General features: G+C 41.7%; 1 protein-coding gene and 1 pseudogene across 1 annotated transcript; both read right to left on the bottom strand.

The window, feature by feature from the left end:
* Positions 1-913: 913 nt before the first annotated feature.
* On the bottom strand, positions 914-1854 carry LOC104858250 (annotated as a pseudogene).
* A 7330-nt stretch (positions 1855-9184) lies between these two features.
* On the bottom strand, positions 9185-10123 carry LOC104858251 (olfactory receptor 2L3-like). Its single transcript, XM_010618336.1, has one exon. It carries the CDS (start codon positions 10121-10123, stop codon positions 9185-9187), a length of 939 nt encoding a protein of 312 aa, XP_010616638.1.
* Between the last annotated feature and the right edge of the window lie 7674 nt (positions 10124-17797).

Raw genomic sequence — 17797 nt, forward strand, 5'->3', positions numbered from 1 at the left:
ATCTGAGATTAACTGTGATGTCAGGATGGGGCAGGAAAGGAGTACGGAAGTGAATATGTGGGGAAGGGAACTGAGTCATTAGATGTGGGGCGAGGTCAGGTCTCTGGGATCTGTCCAGAAGATGAGCGTGATGTTTGCCAAGACATGTTCAAATACACACCTAAGCTCATAAGAGCAGATGATATTCAGGAAGTCTAAAAGCAAAGCAAACTGTCTATCTATAGTTGAATCTGTACATAAAATATTTTACATGTTTAAAGAAGTATGAATCAAACTTAAAAAGAGCCTGGAGTAATAAAATTAAATTTAATGGCCCTCTTCCTTCTATAGAAAATTTTAATTTCATTATTGTAGGGCAGAACATTATTGTCATGTATATGATAAGTGATACAATTTGCATGACTTATTACAAGTTGTCTATGAAATGATGATGAGATCTGAGTGCGTATTCCACAGAAGTTGGAAATGCAGACATGGTAACAATTCATATTTCACATGGCTGGGGATGTATCACAGTGACAACATGCCTGGCTCTCGTGTGTTAGGTTTTAAGTATGATCTCAGTAATGAAAAAAAATAGTATTTATATTTCACCTATGAGCTGGAGTTAGTGATTCTTGAAACATGTTGCATTGTAGATCTTATAAGTTTAGTGGAAGTTACTAGAAACCACCTTTTATGACCTTTTACATCAGAATTAGTAAGAGAAAAGGATGATGACATTATTAGAGGTTGGCATTTACAAAAACAACATATTTCTTACTTAGTTTGTGTCAGCAATGTTTCTCAACCACGCATTTATTTTGAATGCAACAAAGAAGCTTTGATTATCTTTCCAGCCAAACATAGTGAATGTCCCACAGTAACAAGATATGAAGAAAGGAGAAAAACCAAAGTAGAGCCTATTTCCCTTTCATTTGTTAGCCATGGGAATATGTTTGATGATGTTACTGACAGCCTGAAGAACATCTTTATTCCTGAAGCTGTAGATGACAGGGTTGAGGGTGGGTGTGAGAATGGTGTAGAATGTGGCCAAGAACTTATCCTGACCTGGACTGTGGTAGGACTTGGGTCTCATGTATGTGAAAATAAATGGTCCATAGAACATGACAACCACAACCATGTGGAAGGAACAGGTGGAAAGGACTTTTTCCGGGCCTCTGACGATTTGATTTGTAAGACAGTGTACAAAATTTTGACATAAGATACAGAGATCACGGAGAAAGGGATCAACAGGAAAATGATGCCACTTACATCAACTCCTTGTTCATAGTGCGACGTGTCCACACAGGACAACTTCAGCATGGCGGGAACTTCACAGGAGAAATGATCAATAGCCCTTGAGTGACAGAAGGGAAAGTGGAGCACATAGGCTGTGTGGACTACGGAGTTGAGGGTCCCCACCAGCCAGGCCCCTGCTGCCATGAGCACACAGAGTCTGTCACTCATCAGAGCGGCATAGCGCAGGGGGTAGCAGATGGCCACATAGCGATCATAGGACATGGCAGCCAGCAGAAGGCACTCGCCACCCAGCAGGACGATGGATATGAAGATCTGGAATCCACAGCCTGTGAAGGAGATGGTTCTGCTGCCAGACAGGAAGTTGGCGATCATTTTGGGGACGATGTTGGAAATGTGCAAGATGTCCATGAAGGAGAGGTGGCTGAGCAGGAAGTACATAGGGGAGTGGAGCCGGGAGTCCCTCTGGATGAGGAGGATCAGGAGGGTGTTTTCTGTGACAGTCAGGATGAAAAGGATGCACAGAGAGGAGAAGAAGATCAGGCTGGTGCTGGAGGAAGAGAACAGTCCCAGAAGGATGAAATCCCTGCTGGACGTCTGATTCTCAGGGCTCATGCTGCATTTCTGTGTTTTATCTAAAGATAAAATATAAAGATGAAAAGTTGATAAATCCCAAAATTGTTCCCATGAGCTTATGTAGCAAAATGAGAATTGCTGAAGTGTTTTACATTAGTATCAATGGTCTAACAGAGCGTTTCATGAATGCCAAGCTTTACAGGATGGGCGTTCATGGGCGTCAGTCACCTGGGAGAGTGAGGAGGTGTAATCTGCCTTGGGCTCTGCATGGAGACTCAAGGTCATGGTGAATTCTGGGAACTTTGCTCTGCTTGTCTCTCCAGTGTGGCCTGTAGTGGGCCCTCCCTGCACACCTGTGAAAGCCTGGAGCCCTCACCTTCCTGGTCCTCCATCCCTTCTCCATTTCACATTTTGTTTCATCCCACCTTCCGTCATGTTAAATAACAAACACGAGTTGGGCCTGCCCTTCACTGTCATTGTCCCACCCCCATTTATAGAATATCTTTGCCTCATTCACTAGTGGAAGCCAAGTGCCTGAAGTGTCTCCTGGTTCCTAAGCATTGTTCTGTGTTATCTGTGCAATTAATGAAAAGAATGAGTTGATCAGACCAAGGAGGTTTTCTCTGGAGCCTGTGGTATGGAGAGTACTACTGCTGTCCCCATGCTCTGATCCTGCTATCAGAGTGAATAACATCTTTCCTGATTTGTTCACCTGCCGATGCACATATGTGCACTGTGTGCAAGATCTAGCTGTTAGGAGCTCAGTGCTGCAGACACAGATATGCATGTATGCCAGTGTGGTGATTGTGCCTCTCAGGAAGGTATCTAGAAGGGTAAGTAACTGGGCCAAATGGAACTTATTTTCAGCGTTTTACAGAAGCACGCATTGAACATCATAGAAGTTGTACTATCTCACATTCCACTAATGGTGCAGGGCTGTTCATTTAAAAGGATAATTACCTTGAAGCATTAAAACGTAAGTGCATGCAGCGTGAGAACAACATTAAGGGAAATAAGTCAGACACATAAGCTTAAGTATCTGTGGTCTCTCTTATATGAGAAACAATATATACGCGAAAACAGAAGAGACAAAATAGAAAGCAGATAAAAGGAAGTAGAAAGAAGTTCCAATAATTCTCCAAATTATCTATTCCATCGTTTGAAAAATACTTTATATGGAAATTTATTTCATTTATATTATGAATTACTTTTAATTTAGCAAAAAGAAAGTTTTTCATTTTATCTGTCATGTTTGTGAGACAGAATCTTATTTGTCAATGTCTTATATTCTAAAGAACTACATTGGACATTATGATACACGGTGTTTTATCTGTTGTTCTCTTATTTTGCTATGAAATTTTGTTTTATTTTCTTCACAAAATAAATTTTTAAAAAGTGAGCAAGTAAATATATATTGAGGAAAAGGAACTGAATTTTCTAAATACATTGTTCAAATCAAAACTTTTAGGAATTTAAATGTAGCAATTCTAAGAAATCAAAAATGGTAAGTGATAAAATGTTATAAAAGTTTATAGTGTTAAATGAACAAGTTTGTATAAAAGAAGTCATGTATATTTAAACAAAATAACATATCTTTTAAAAATTTTTAATTTTGTTATTTTTATGCTACAGAAATTTAAATTATACTGCATAATCTTTTTTGTGGGAAATCCTGTTACTAATGCTTACACAGTGATTCGTTAAATGGCCACCTTTAATTTTTCACACCTTCAGTGTCTGTGATGTCTGCCTTTATACATATTTACATACAAACATATATTCACAGAAAATGATTGAATATAAAATACACAAATCTAGAGAACTTTCCTTCATTAACTGCTGTAATCAGCAAAATTAATAACAAATATTGGACACTTCTTTAGCAGTGATTCACAAATTTGAATATAGTTTATTTCAATTTTGCTGTTTCTGAATTGGATGTACAGTATATGTTACTGAAATACACAAATGCCCCGGGTGCTTAGCTGTATTTAGGGTGTGTACCTGGGATGCTTCCTTGCGAACCTCAGCCCTCTTTTGTCCTGCATGTGAGCCGAGGCTTGCACTGGGCTTCAGGGTCCGGAGAGCAGCGTCTGAGTGAGGTGCAGACTGGAGCAAGTGCCCGGCCTCTGACCCCCGCTCTGGCCGTGGGATCGGGGACACACGTGGGACGTGAGCGGCATTGTGCCTCGTGTAACCCGGTGACCACAAGCGGATTTTCAAAATGGGTGGCTTTGGCTGACAACACTAAGTCAGCAGTGTTTACTCACAGTTGCTAACTTTCCCTCACTCACTGGAACCATATTTCCCTCCTGGTTTTTCTTTGTCAGTAAATTATTTACTTCATTGCAATCCTTCCAGGTGCCTTCAGCAATGATTTCCCAACCATTACAGAATCCCTGGCCCATAGTGAGGCCCATTAGATGCTTATTATCATTTAATACTTCGTATTATACCATAACTCACTTCCTATACAGGCGCAGCATAAGAGCAACTCACGTGTTCATCAATTCCCCCGCTTCGGCCCTTTCCACAAGCTTATGTTTTCATAGCGCTCTTGTTTTCTACCCTGCTATATCTGTGTGTTCGTGTTGTTGCAAACAATCCCTAAGTTATTTCTTACTGCACTCGGGATCCTGTGCCATCACACGCATGCTTCTGTGGGGCATCTGAAGTCCCCTCCGACGTGTTTCACACTTTGCACAGTCTCTATGGCCCTTGAGTGACCCCCACACTGATAGAAGTATTAAATTGTACCCCCTGTGCCAGGCAAGAGTTCCTGGGCTTTGGACAAAATCCACACAGGAATCCAAGTGCAGCGCTTGCCAGTGTGACTCTTACCCCTGAGAAAAGCACTGCCATATAACATGTGCGGAACTCTTCCCAAGGAAATTGTTTCCCCGTCCAGGTCCAAATGTGGCTTGTTACTAGCACTGATGGTGGAACGTGGCTGAAACACACACCTCCCATCCGTGTCTTCTCCATGAGATTTGGGGCCAATCAGAGAAAGTGCTTTCCCATTGTATCCTTAACCCTTTGAAAAATTCTTTGAATTCATGGTGTGTGAGAAGTTCTTATGGCTCTGAAAAGTCTCTACATGTCTTTATATTTAAGTAAGGTTTTACAGATTGGAAGAGACACTAGGTTCAGTCTAAAGTTATACCAGCATATGTTATCAACTATGTAAACTATTTATTTCAAATTAAAATTGCCATTTTACCTATGGGAAATAAGCCTCTGATTGAGGAGTAAGAATTATACATCAGAGAACAGCAATGTACTATTTTCAAATGCTTTTTTTGAGCCAATAGCACAATTCCTCAGCTAGACACTCTTGACACTAGGTTCAGTCTAAAGTTATACCAGCATATGTTATCAACTATGTAAACTATTTATTTCAAATTAAAATTGCCATTTTACCTATGGGAAATAAGCCTCTGATTGAGGAGTAAGAATTATACATCAGAGAACAGCAATGTACTATTTTCAAATGCTTTTTTTGAGCCAATAGCACAATTCCTCAGCTAGACACTCTTATTACATCTATTATACCTCATTTTTCGTGGACGACTTCCAACAAAGCCATGACTTTATTCCACACTGTTATGGCAACTCAGAGGTTTACTTCTGTTTCTCATGTTATGTTGCAGTGTATGTGAAAGAAGTTCAGTACCTTTAACAAGCTTTTCAAATCAGTTGGTCACAATGCAGTAAGTACGACGCTTGAAATTTTTATGAAAGATCTTATAATGTTGTTAAGCAGCATTACGTTGATCCATGTAGACCATTTCACAGGAAGACAGTTTAATACAATGAAATGTAGCGGCGCACAATCATTTTATCTATGTACATACTATGGCTTTTAAATGTACGTATGTGGTTATTACGGTATTTATATTAAAGAGGCAGAAAAAGACAGAGATAGAGAGACCTAGACAGAGAGACAGGGACAGAGTGAGGAGAGCAAAAAGGAGGTTATTTGTGCTCGAGAGAGAGAGGGAGAGGGAAACAGGGAGAGGCAGAGGGAGGACAGAGGGAGCGGGTGTGACTTAGGCCCCCTCCCTGCTCAGCCCAGCTCCTCAGCTGGTTTGTTCTGCCAGCCTCACTGTTTGACCCAGGTGGATGAAATGACCCAGGACGCTACCTCTCTGTTCCTCTTAGGGAAGCAAACTGTCCCTGGCCAGGACTGGGCACAGGCTCCATTAACCGTCAGCCCACAGGGAATCGAGTCCTAGCTGTGGACACGGCCACTCCCTCACGTCCTAGTGCACCCCTCGGTAACGGACTGCACACACCCCGACTCTGTCAATCATTTGGTAGTCATGTGAGTGCTTAAAATAGTCCACATGTTTATCAACTTAGTGATAATCAGAAAATTTTATTAGAGATACCCCTATGGTTACATCACATCACATACACTTTCAGTAAGGGGCCCTGTTCACTAATATTGTTTCAACTGTACAATGAAAATGTTCATTGGCTTTTCCAGGATCACAGGACAATTTCTTTAAAAAATTTTTACTGTAAGTCAAGTATAAGATAAAATAGCATAAAATTGACTTTTGTAAATGATTTGCTTCAAAAATATAAGATAGGAAATTCCTGGAACATAGTACATTTTTCTGAATATTGTAAATAGTAAGAGATTGTACTTTTAGCTTGTGAATTTCAGTAAACTTTCTATATCAGTGAACTACCTGGCACAATCATTGTAACTTTGTCATAAAAATTTCACATGTAAGACTTACTAGGAAAGTCAACAAATGACTGAAACACTTACTTTTAGTAGTAACACAAACAGAGGCACAACAGACCCAAGAGAGCAGAAATTATACCCTGAATGGATACACTGTGTGCCAATAAGGCCAGCCATTTTTAAGTACTTGATACAGAATATTGTTTAATAGATATGACCCGTATCTAGCCTGGGAAATGGAGAATCATTCCTACTGAAGTTATGCTTAAAAATTAAAAATTATCTGTTTCTTATTTCTTTGATAAAAGACAAATAAGCGCTTTATATACATCACGATATACAGAAAACATAATCTGCTTCCTCTGTGCACAACACACTGATCAGTTATGAATTACAACTGAAAAGAATTTCTATTAAACAGCCACAAACAATCCTCGCTTGCACCCAGGAGGTAGCAGGCTCTGCCTGAGGGCTACTCTCGGGAAGAGACAGAGACAGCACCGAGTTCCGGGGGGAGCCCACCCCGCACTGTGAGCTCAGAACAGAGCTGCACAGCGCCCTGCTGGTGCAGTCAGTTCTTTTGCAGCTGCCCTGCTTGGCCTCTATCCTGACTTCTCAGAAGATGGAATAAACCTTTGTGTAACAGAGAGAGGAGGGAAAGAGGAAGCAGGAAACAAGATAGGAAGACTGGGAAAGGAGACTCAGGCTGGTCCCAATAAAACCAAGTAATACAAGTGTAACTCAGTGGGTGGGCAGGAAGTACCTTCTGCAGGGTTTCAGCAAGAGGGGCCATCATAGACCCCTTGAATTTTCTGCCACCCCTGTGGCTCTGACCAGGCATCCAGGGCTTCAGAAAGAGCAGCACCCAGGTCCCCACAGCTGCCCTGGCCACACTGTCCACTGTGACTTCCCCAGCAGTCTCCATGGAGCGTGGACTCTGGCTGCTTCCACATGGTCCTACCAGGGCCCAGAGCTTCAGATGTCTGCACCCTGAGCCCATGCACTGGTGCTGCCTGAGCATCCCCAGGAGTGGAGAACCTCCGGGACATGTGCTGAGACCAAGGCTGAAGACATGGGGTCAAGAGTTTGGGAGGAGCAGAGGAGGGAGGAGGACAGATCCTCTTGCTGAGGTCCCCTGGGCTATGACTTCTTGGGACAGCACTGCCACCTCTGCCTAGGGCAGCAGGAGCAGAGGGACTCAGGCTGTCCTGAGAAGGAGCTGGAAATTGGCTTCAGCGTTGGTCCCTGGGGCCCCACAGGAATCTGGTTGTCACAGGGTAAGGGGAAGGAGCCTGGCTCAGCCTGGGCTGAAATGATTAAGATCAGGAAGAAGCATCTGTTGTCCAGGACATACATAAATGCAACTACTTCCTGTACACTTCTGCATCCTATCCTCCTCCTCCTCCTCCTTTTTTTTTAATATGAAACTTTGCTTTAATGGATATCTAAATTCTGTGACATATTTCGGCCAAGTTGTTTCTGTTTAAAAGCGTTGATTTTAAAAGTAATAATTTAAAACTGCCTAAAACACCCAAAGAACCAATGGTCCACGAAGCATTCTTTCCTTCTGAAGGTTTTCTCATCATTAACCAGTCTTTCACCTTTACCCTTAAATGGCCAATAGGAGAAACAGCTCTGAGACCCTTCTTCAGCCTCTGGTTAAGCCTGGGGTGGCAGGGCCTAGGGATAATACGCCTATAGCTTTGAGAGTTTTCTGGGAGACTTGGTGACCGGCCCAGCTCCCCAGCCTCCTGTCCATGGTTTCATGCCACCCACGGACAGTTTCATGTTGCAAACAGGAAAAGACCCGGAGGAGGAGACTCAGAGAAGCCCCCCGCCATGGGCTGGCCTGGAATCCTGTCAATGAAGCAGCATCAACAGATTTCAAGACTCTGGAGCCCAGACCAGGGATCAGCCTTTTCTCCCAGCTCAGCAGACTTCCAAGCGGTCTGAACCGTGTGCCAATCCACCACGGGCCCAGCCGGCACCGACCTGGCCCTGACACTCAGGGTGATCCCGGAGCAGGGAAAGCAGCTGCTTCCATGGCTGGGTCATTTTGTTGTCACCAGCAACGTCGCCAAGAAGAACATCTCTGACCGAGGTATTCCTGAGCGGACGCCCACGCTGTTCCCAGGCAGAGCTTCCCTCGAGCTTCATGGTACGCGCAGCAGACTTTATTCAGCTGTGACGCTGACTGGGGCAGAGGTGCCCGCCATGCCAGGGGTGAGAGCCCGGTCTCTACGGGGCCCGCGGGCCGGGTACCGACACCCCCAGCGTTGTAGACTCCTGGAGGGGCACCGCAGAGGCCTGTCGGCTGGGTGAGTGGGTGACAGGGGCAGTCCAGAGCTTCAGGCTGTGTGGTCCCTCTGGCATTGCACCTCTAGGACGACCTTCCCTCCCTCGAAGTGCATTTTCCCTATCAATATTTTCATAATAATGAAATAATTTCCCTCAAATGACATAAACTTCAGGCAAAAAATTTTTTATTTGGAAATGGACACAAAGTGAAAATGTATATAGTAAAACAGATAATTACGATTATGTCATACCACAAAATTTTAAAATCTTAAATGTCAATTCTATTTCCTGAAGCCTCAGAACTATAGATTTTCTTGTGCATATCTACTGCTGAATATGCTGAGGCAGAAATTTACCTAAAAATAAGAAAAATACCTACATTGCTATAGAATGGATCCTCGCAGCCACTCTCCTCAGGGCCCCCAGCACCTCCTTGTTCCTCAGGCTGTAGATCACAGGGTTGAGCACTGGGGTGAAGATGGTGTAGAAGACGGCCACCAACTTGTCCACTGCTGGAGACCGGAGGGATTTGGGGCGGAGATAAGTGAAAACAAAAGGTACATAGAAGAAAGTCACCACGGTGAGGTGGGCACTGCAGGTGGAATAGGCCTTCTTCCTACCTTCCCTTGAGCGCATGCGGTAGACAGCAAGGAGCACTTTTCCGTAGGAACCCAGGATGACCAAGAAAGGAAACAGGAGAAAGATGATGATGCTGAAGAACACAATGTACTCATAGACCCTGGTGTCCCTACAGGCCAGAGTCAGCATGGCTGGGATATCACAGTAGAAATGATCGATGGCCCTGGACCTGCAGTAAGGGATGTGGAGGACATAGACTGTGTGAGCACAGGAGTTGACAGCACCCATGACCCAGGATCCCAGGATCATCAGCACACACACTCTTCTGTTCATGCGGACTGGGTAGTGCAGAGGGAAGCAAATAGCCACGTAACGGTCATAGGACATCGACATCAGGAGCAGTCCTTCTGAACCTGCTAAAGTCCCAAAGAAGAAACACTGCACCCCACACCCAATGAAGGAGATGGACTTGTTCCCAAACAGGAAACCGGAAGCCATCTTGGGCACAGTGGTGCAGATGTAAATGAGGTCCATGAGGGAGAGCTGACTGAGCAGGAAGTACATGGGTGTGTGGAGCTGGGCGTCCAGGAGGATGAGCAGGACCATGGACAGGTTGCCAGTCAGGGCCATCAGGAATGTGGGGACAGTGAGAGTGAAGAGGAAAAGGCCAAGGCTGGATGGGGGGAACAGGCCCAGGAGGATGAAGTTGGTAGTAGTTTCATTGTAATTTCCCATCTGATATTTGTTTTGCTTTTCCTGAGATTTCCTGCAATGATGTTGTACATAAAAACAAGCAATGATTTACATTTATCACTTTACTAGTACTGACATATTCAACTAGTATAGCTTTTGAATAAAGAAAAAAATTTAAAAACTAATTTTCATTTTCTGCCTCACACATTTGCTTGAATATGGCTAACATTTTTTACATATTATCATAAATCTGAAAATTTTTCAAAAAGATGTTCTATATTTTTTTTCAAACTCAGACGTTGTTCACTTACAAAATCATTTGTCATCAAGAGGTAAACTTCCCCCAAAGGTATGCATATGTAAATGAGTGGGAGTATCTCAGTTTTAGACATACAGTTTAATACATATTTGGAACCCCTAGATATGTGGTTGCTTCTGGTTTTAGAGGAGATTATTTTCACAAACTTTTAAAATTTACAATATAATTTTTAGTTCAGTTCACTAGAAATATTATAAAGAATTGAAAGATAGACTTTTAAAGACTACAAATATTATAAGAAATAATAATAAAAAATAAGAAATTTCTCTACTGTGTTTGCAAAGACTTCACTTCCTTTGTTTACCTGTTGGAAAATTTGTCCTAAGTTCCTGGAATTTGCAGAGGGAAGGTTCCTAATCCCCTACAAGCAGAAATCTTACACCCAGGGACCAGATCAGGCTTCCCGGAACAGGGAAAGCACTGACCTCCAGCACAGACGTTGGACCATGCTATGTCTGCATGCCCATCTATGACAATGAAGTCAAATGCAAGTATGTCAGCTTACAGTCTTATGAAATTGAAGCCAAGTGACTGAGAAATATCCTGTGCAGCACATCCAGGCTCTGCTCTGCAGTCTCCTGGAGCTCAGTCCTTCATGAGAGGCCTCCTACCTTCAAATGCTTATATATCAGATTCTGGTAAAAAAGAGAAAATCATGTCATTCTTTGGATGGTTTTATTATATATCATGATAGCCTCTTCAGATGGATGGGCAGTTTGTGTTTTCAGCCATATAGAAAGGCACAGAAACAACTCAGAGAAAGTTTTTGGGGGTTGGAAGGGATTTGGAGAGCACAGTGAGGACACATTTACTGTGTCCTTCTCAGCCTTAAACACCCAGCAAGCCCGTGAGACCAGGTCGGCAACACGGCAGGTGGAAATAAGCCTGGGCCAGCTGTCCTAAGAGAGGAGGAGCAAAGCACAGGGCCTCGTCTTGTGGACCCTGTGTCAGGCTGGATGGATCCACATGTCCCTGTGTCCCTGTCCCGTCCTGCGCCCCCTGCACACCCGGCCGTGTTCAGCAGTCAGCACAAAAGCTCTTCTCACCGGGAACAGGCAAGGCCTGTGCCTGAACCTCCACGTCCACTTCATCTCTGAACTGCTCCTTTCCCACACAGACTCCTGCACCCATTCGCTAAGTTAGATTAGGTGTGGAGTTAAGTATGGGACGGGGGGTCACATAGGGATCCTTTCCACTGCAGACAGTGAGCTGCACAGCCAACGGTGTCCGCCAAGGGATCTACATCTGTTCCAGGACCTCCTGGGCCTGCAGGAAATATTCCTACTCCCAGGGTTCCTCATGTACCTCACTAGGGTCAGACTCAGGAAGGTTCAAATTGTCCCCACGGTTTCCCTGCCCAGGAGGTGAGCACAGGTCTGGACCTGATGTCCCTGCTCATCCTACATGAAGACCATTTAATTGGAACTGTGGATTCTCCTGTAAATATCTAGTGTGTTTAATACTCAGGGAAATTTCACAATTTAAATTATTTTAGTTCATATAAAATTTTAATTTATATTGTAATTATAGTGTTCTTTAAAGCAGCCATAATTTCAAGAAGAGAGGATAACTGAATGTATAGCACTATCTTCCTATCTTTGTGTACCAAGAAAGGTAACTTATAGAGAACATCAGCTGTTCTCTGGGTTTATCAGTCTCACTATCAACTCACATCACTGTTCAGAATCACTCTCACTTTTTCCAACATTTTATGACAATTTATGCTTTAGATATAACATCTTCATATTTAAAAAATAATGAGCAGGTTCACTCTCTTCATTTTAAGGAAAAATCCATCAATCATGCAGCACCTGTCTATTTGTTGGTCTAAGTTTGAAACTCATGGTAGCCAAATACAATTTCCTTTAATGTTGCCTTATTTTAAAAGAAGTTACTTATAGCCCTTGCTCCTCCCGAATTTTGTTACTGTAAGCACCTTCTGCAGAGTGTGGACGCCCCATGAGCTGCACACGGATGCACCCAGAGCCCCAGCCCTCTTCTCTCCTATCCAGAGGCTGCTTGGCCAGGCCAGGCCCCTGGAGCAGAGAACTTCCCGCCTCCCAGCGCCTCCACAGCCCACACGCACCTCAGACCCGGCTCCGCACTGACCTCGGAGCCTTAGTCCCGCCTTTCTGACCTGGTGCTGGGAGACCCGAGGGCTCCTGGGAAAGTCCTGGGGGACCTGGACCACAGGGGCCACTCAGGCTGTAGGCTGGGCCTGGGCCAGGGCAGGCAGGACCCCGTGGGTGCTCCGTGCTTCCTGGGCACTGCAGGTCCTTCCTGTGGATCCCGTTGTTCCTCTCAGACTCTCCAGGGTCCTGCATCTCACAATCTGGTGGGACCCTGTGGGTAAATATTCCTGCTTCATTCTGCGATGCTAGGGTGTGTCTCCATGGGTTTCCCAGTTTTGATTTTCCTGGAGAGCAAATTACTGCACTACAGCGCAATAGAAAAACTTTAACAGGAACGCCCTGGAAGAGATTCTTAACAGGTCTGGCATTGGAGGATCAATATTTAATTCTCCTTAGGTACTGTTCATTATGAAATTGTTCTCAACATGGTAATAGCTATTATCTCAGAATGTTTAACACGGGTTGTAAGGCACCTGTCACTTTACCAAGATGCTGTGTAGCAAAGATCCAACACTACATTTCCAGCGCAGGTGGAACACAGGAAATGTTCTTCAAAATCTATCTCATAACCGCTAATAACTGAAGGAATGGGAAGCTTCTCTTCAGAGGGAGCCCACTGCTCTAAGTTTACTTTTCTAATTTTTATTATCAGAAAATATTCTTTAAATAGAATTTATGGTTCAGTTATGTGTGCTGGTGCTATTCATTTCCATTTAGCAGATTCATGTTTCTGTGCAACCATGGATGCCAGTCGGGTCCTGAACCTCTCATCATGCAGAGTTCAGATTCACAGCAGAAAGAGAAGCTGCTCATTCTCCCAGCTCTCGTCCTGCTCATCCTGTCCTTGAGAACTTATGAGGACAGCAACACCTGGGTTCAGGAACTGGGTTCTTTCCATGATTCTGGGGACTTATGTGGTTGGATGAGAAAGAAATCAAATCCAATGGTTAGGTTCATTGTGGGCCTTATGGGAAAATGAGATTTGATTCTTGGTCAGTTTTGTTTCCCACTAGAACATTAGAGAGACTTTACCTCTTGAACTAAGATATGGCTGTAGTGCCACTGTGGTTCTTCTGAAGGCTGAATCAACAAATATTTGTCCTTGTGAGTATTATTCATTGTCATTGGAATAATTCATTCAAAAGTGTGGCTTAATCTCTAAGTATTTCTGTATTCTTGCAATTATTATTAATACCTATTTTTCTTTCATTGTTATTTGATATACAATGGGCTATATTAATTTTTTAGCTTCTGAATTATGGCCTAAAGCACAATTTTAGCCTATTTGGAAATAGTTTGTGAGGTGGTTTTGTTGGAAAGAAAATTCTGAAAATGCCTGTTAAGTACAATTCATTTTTAGTATAGTTTAATTTCATTCTTTCTTGTGAATTGTGTTTTTGAGTTTGAATGCTTCATCTCTATATGAGAGGACAATATTGAATTTAGTCATAATTCCTGTCTTGAAGCTTATCTTTTTTATGCTCATTGGTGTTTGTTTTACTAAACTGAATGCATCAAATTTCATGGCGTATATTTTTATGATTTTTACACATTCTTTTTGGTTTGCTCTGTCAAAAAATGTGAAGTTTTTTATACCTTTTCTTATTAAATGTCTTGAGGAACTCTGGCTTGCTTTCAGAGTAGATTTGTATGGAGTTATCATTTTCCATTCTTTCATTTTCAGAATGTGTGTATTTAAGATGGTGGTGTGTTTCTTGCAGGCAAGATACAGTTGGATCTTTATTTGAACCAAGTTTTCATTGTCTTTTAATTAAAAAATTAAGTCCATTTACATATAACATACTTATAGAAAAGTATGTCTAGATTCCTGTCCATTTTTACTTTTTTAAATATTTTTGTTTTCTTTGTTTACTCTTCTAATAGTATTTATTCCTTTCTGTATACCCTGAGTAGTGTTCATATTCCCCTTCTGAGGATATTATACCTTTAAATCACTCTTGCAAAGCTACTTGAGTAGTCATGAATTCCTTTAATTTATGCTTGTTATTTGAGATCATTTTCTTTCAATTCTTTCTATGATACAGTAATCAAAGTTAATGGTTATTTTACAAATAAAGTTGACAGCTTGTTGTTCTTGACCTGCATCATTCTTTGCTCTCTTGACCTTTAATGTTTCTTCTGAGAAATCTGTTGTGCTTCTGCAGAGTTTGCTAGTATAACTTAGTTGACATTTCTGTATTAAAACTTTCAATAATTTTGGCATTTTGAATATAACATTCAATGGACAGTTTCTTTTCTGGTTGACCTTCTTTTAGGTTATAAATGTCTTCAGTACCTGAATGTCCATCTCAATTCTGAGTTTTTGGAAATTTTCTGATTTCTTTTAATTGGATAGCATTTATGTGTCATTAACAACTATATCTTCTACTTACTACCAACTCCCAATTGTCTTATTTCTTTTTATTTCCTACCATGATCTTGTATATTCTGTTCATAGATTCACATACGAACATTTTTCTGCATTTTTGTACCTTAACACAAGCACTGATATCCTTTCCTCTGCTTGATCTAGTAGTGAAACTTTCAACAAAATTGGTTATTTAACTTCCTGAAGTTATTTCAACACAAGGGGTAGAACATAGGCTCTCACACAGAATTGCTAGCACTTTCAAAAAGATTTTGAGATAGTTTCATTAAGTTGTAAAATTACAACACTGGGATCAAACTCGCAGTCTTTCTTCTTCTTTTTTTAATCTTATTGAGTTTATTGGTACTTTCTCATCAGCTTCCTGAGTGATGGGATTGCAGCCATTCACCAACAACCAGCTTTGAGCTTCTCATTTCTGAAATTTCTTTTTTTGTCAAAAATCTTATGGATATGCTTTGTCATGGGTTGTATTTTACTACTCAATTGTTTACATTTTTAAAATCTTTATTGCAATTCATTATTTTAGGACTAATTTAGTTAATTCATTGTCCAACATTGCATCAATTGTTGTATCAATAGATTGAGGTATGGAAACATTTTATACCTTGATTTTGCATATTTTAGTGTGTGTGTGTGTGTGTGTGTCTGTGTTGAGATTTCCAATTACTGAATTGGGAATCTCTTCCAAATTTACTCAGTAGCATTTGGAAATTTTCCTTTCTCTTAACAGTGTGTGGTTGGCTATTATTTTGTTGAGAAGTATTAAATTAATTGTAAATGAACTTTGTAGTGTTGTCTCCCCATGGTCCTCTCTGCAATGGTAGGATTTGATATGGTGCATACTCCTTTAGGGGATGAAGGAAATTTTTTGTATAGATCATGCAAAATTGGGGTCCCCTTAATAATTCATTCAAGAAGGTCAGGGATTTAGCTCAGTGGTTCGGCCACCTGCATTGCAAGTATCAGGTCCCAAGTTAGAGCTCTGAAACAACAAACAAAAAATTCATTCAAGAGTATTGTACAGAACAGGTTATGTGGGGTACTGTCTTTCTTGTCTATATTCTTTTTTTTCAGCTTTAATTGAGTTTATTGGTACATTTTAGGGATACAGTACAGTTACATTCATTGTTGGGATCTTGTACTTCTACATGACAAGTCTTGGTTCTCATTATTTCCCCTTGTCCCTGTCCTCCCTTTACCCCCTCCTCCCCTCCCCATCTACAACCACTTTATTTCCATTTTTACATTATCGCACATTTTTTTCTTTTCCCTTTTTACCCTTCCCCTACCCATCACACCTTCCCTACACCTTTAGCTCCTTTATTCCCATTTCTCAATGTCAGTAATCTTATTAGGATCTTCTGCATTATTGCAGATTATTCACACTAGAGAAACCATTCAGTTTTTACACGTGTGCATTAATTATTTAACTTAGGAGTATATCCTCAATATGTATCCATTTTCCTATGAATAACTCTAATTTCTCATTCTTTATGGCTGAGTAGTATTCCATTTTATAGAAAAACCACATCTTCTTTATCCAGTTTCCAACTGATGGGCAAATAGGCTGTTTCCAACTTTTAGCTATTACAAACTGTGCTGCTATAAACATGGGTGTGCATACTTCTCTGTGATATGATTCTTTTAGTTCTTTTTTATAGATACCCAGCAGAGGGATGGCTGGGTAAAAAGGAACCTCCAGTACAAGCTCTTTGAGGTATCTCCATATTGGTTTCCATAGTGGTTGCACCAGTATGCACTCCCACCAGCAATGGGAAAGGGTTCCTTTCTCCCCAAAACCCTGCCAACATTTGTTATTGTGTGATTTCTTGATAGCAGCCATTCTTTGTGGGGTGAGGTGGAATCTCAGTGTTGTTTTCATCTGCATCTCTCGAATGATCAGTGATGTGGAACATTGTTTCATATATTTACTTGCTGCTTTGACTTCTTTGTCTGATAAATGTCTGTTCATTTTGGACGCCCAATTTTGAATCGGGTCTTTATATTTGGGGGGGGCTGATTGTTTTGAGCTCTTTATATATTCTTGATAATAGTCCTTTGTCTGAGGAACAGCTGGTAAAATTTTTTTCCCACATTGTAGCTTGCTTCTTAGTTCTGCTGATGGTTTATTTTGAAGTACAGAAGCTGTTTAATAAGATGACATCCCAGTTGTTGATTCTATCTGCTAGTTCCCGTGCTACTGAGGATTTGTTCATAAAGTCTTTTCCTATGCCAATGTCTTCCAGAGTTCTGCCTAACTTACCTTCCAGCAAGTTTAACGTTTCTGTTTTAATATTTAGATATTTAATGCATTTGGATTTTAATTTAGTGAATGGTGAAAGATAAGGGTCTAGTTTTAATCTGTGGCAGGTTGAAATCCAGTTTTTCCAGCACCATATATTGAAGAGGCTATCTTTCCTCTACTGAGGATGGTCAGCTCCTTTGTCAAAGATGAGGTAGCTGAGTACATCTGGGTTTGCTTTTGTGTCTGTTCCAGTCTGTTCCACTGATCCTCAGGCCTGTTTCTTGTCCATAATATGTTCTGTCTCTGGCAGTGTACATGCATAAAGTCTTTTCAGGTGTGGAATCTGTGTGAGCCTGAGACGGAGTCTCAAGGTCTCTCCAACAGTACCCATCTGATCCAAACTCTAGGATTTACCAGCACCCACAGACTGGAATATTGGTGGGTGAATCCTCAGATCGGTGATCACCACCACAATGGTCAGCTCTCCGAAGCCTTAGGACCAAGTCCAGTTTACAATGATCCCACAGTCACAGGTGCACAAAGTCATATTTCTCAGTGGATCTTTTGAGTTCTGTACTGACAAATGTACCTCTAGACCACTCATACCCCACGTGTCATTTCAGAGACCTCC

The sequence above is a fragment of the Fukomys damarensis genome, unplaced genomic scaffold (assembly GCF_012274545.1).
Source record: "Fukomys damarensis isolate Sample0158 unplaced genomic scaffold, DMR_v1.0_HiC HiC_scaffold_3, whole genome shotgun sequence".
NCBI classification, from domain to species: domain Eukaryota; kingdom Metazoa; phylum Chordata; class Mammalia; order Rodentia; family Bathyergidae; genus Fukomys; species Fukomys damarensis.

Bases quoted from the DNA above. Each gene is read 5' to 3' on its own strand.
- LOC104858251 (XM_010618336.1), bottom strand. From the start codon at position 10,123: ATGGGAAATTACAATGAAACTACTACCAACTTCATCCTCCTGGGCCTG.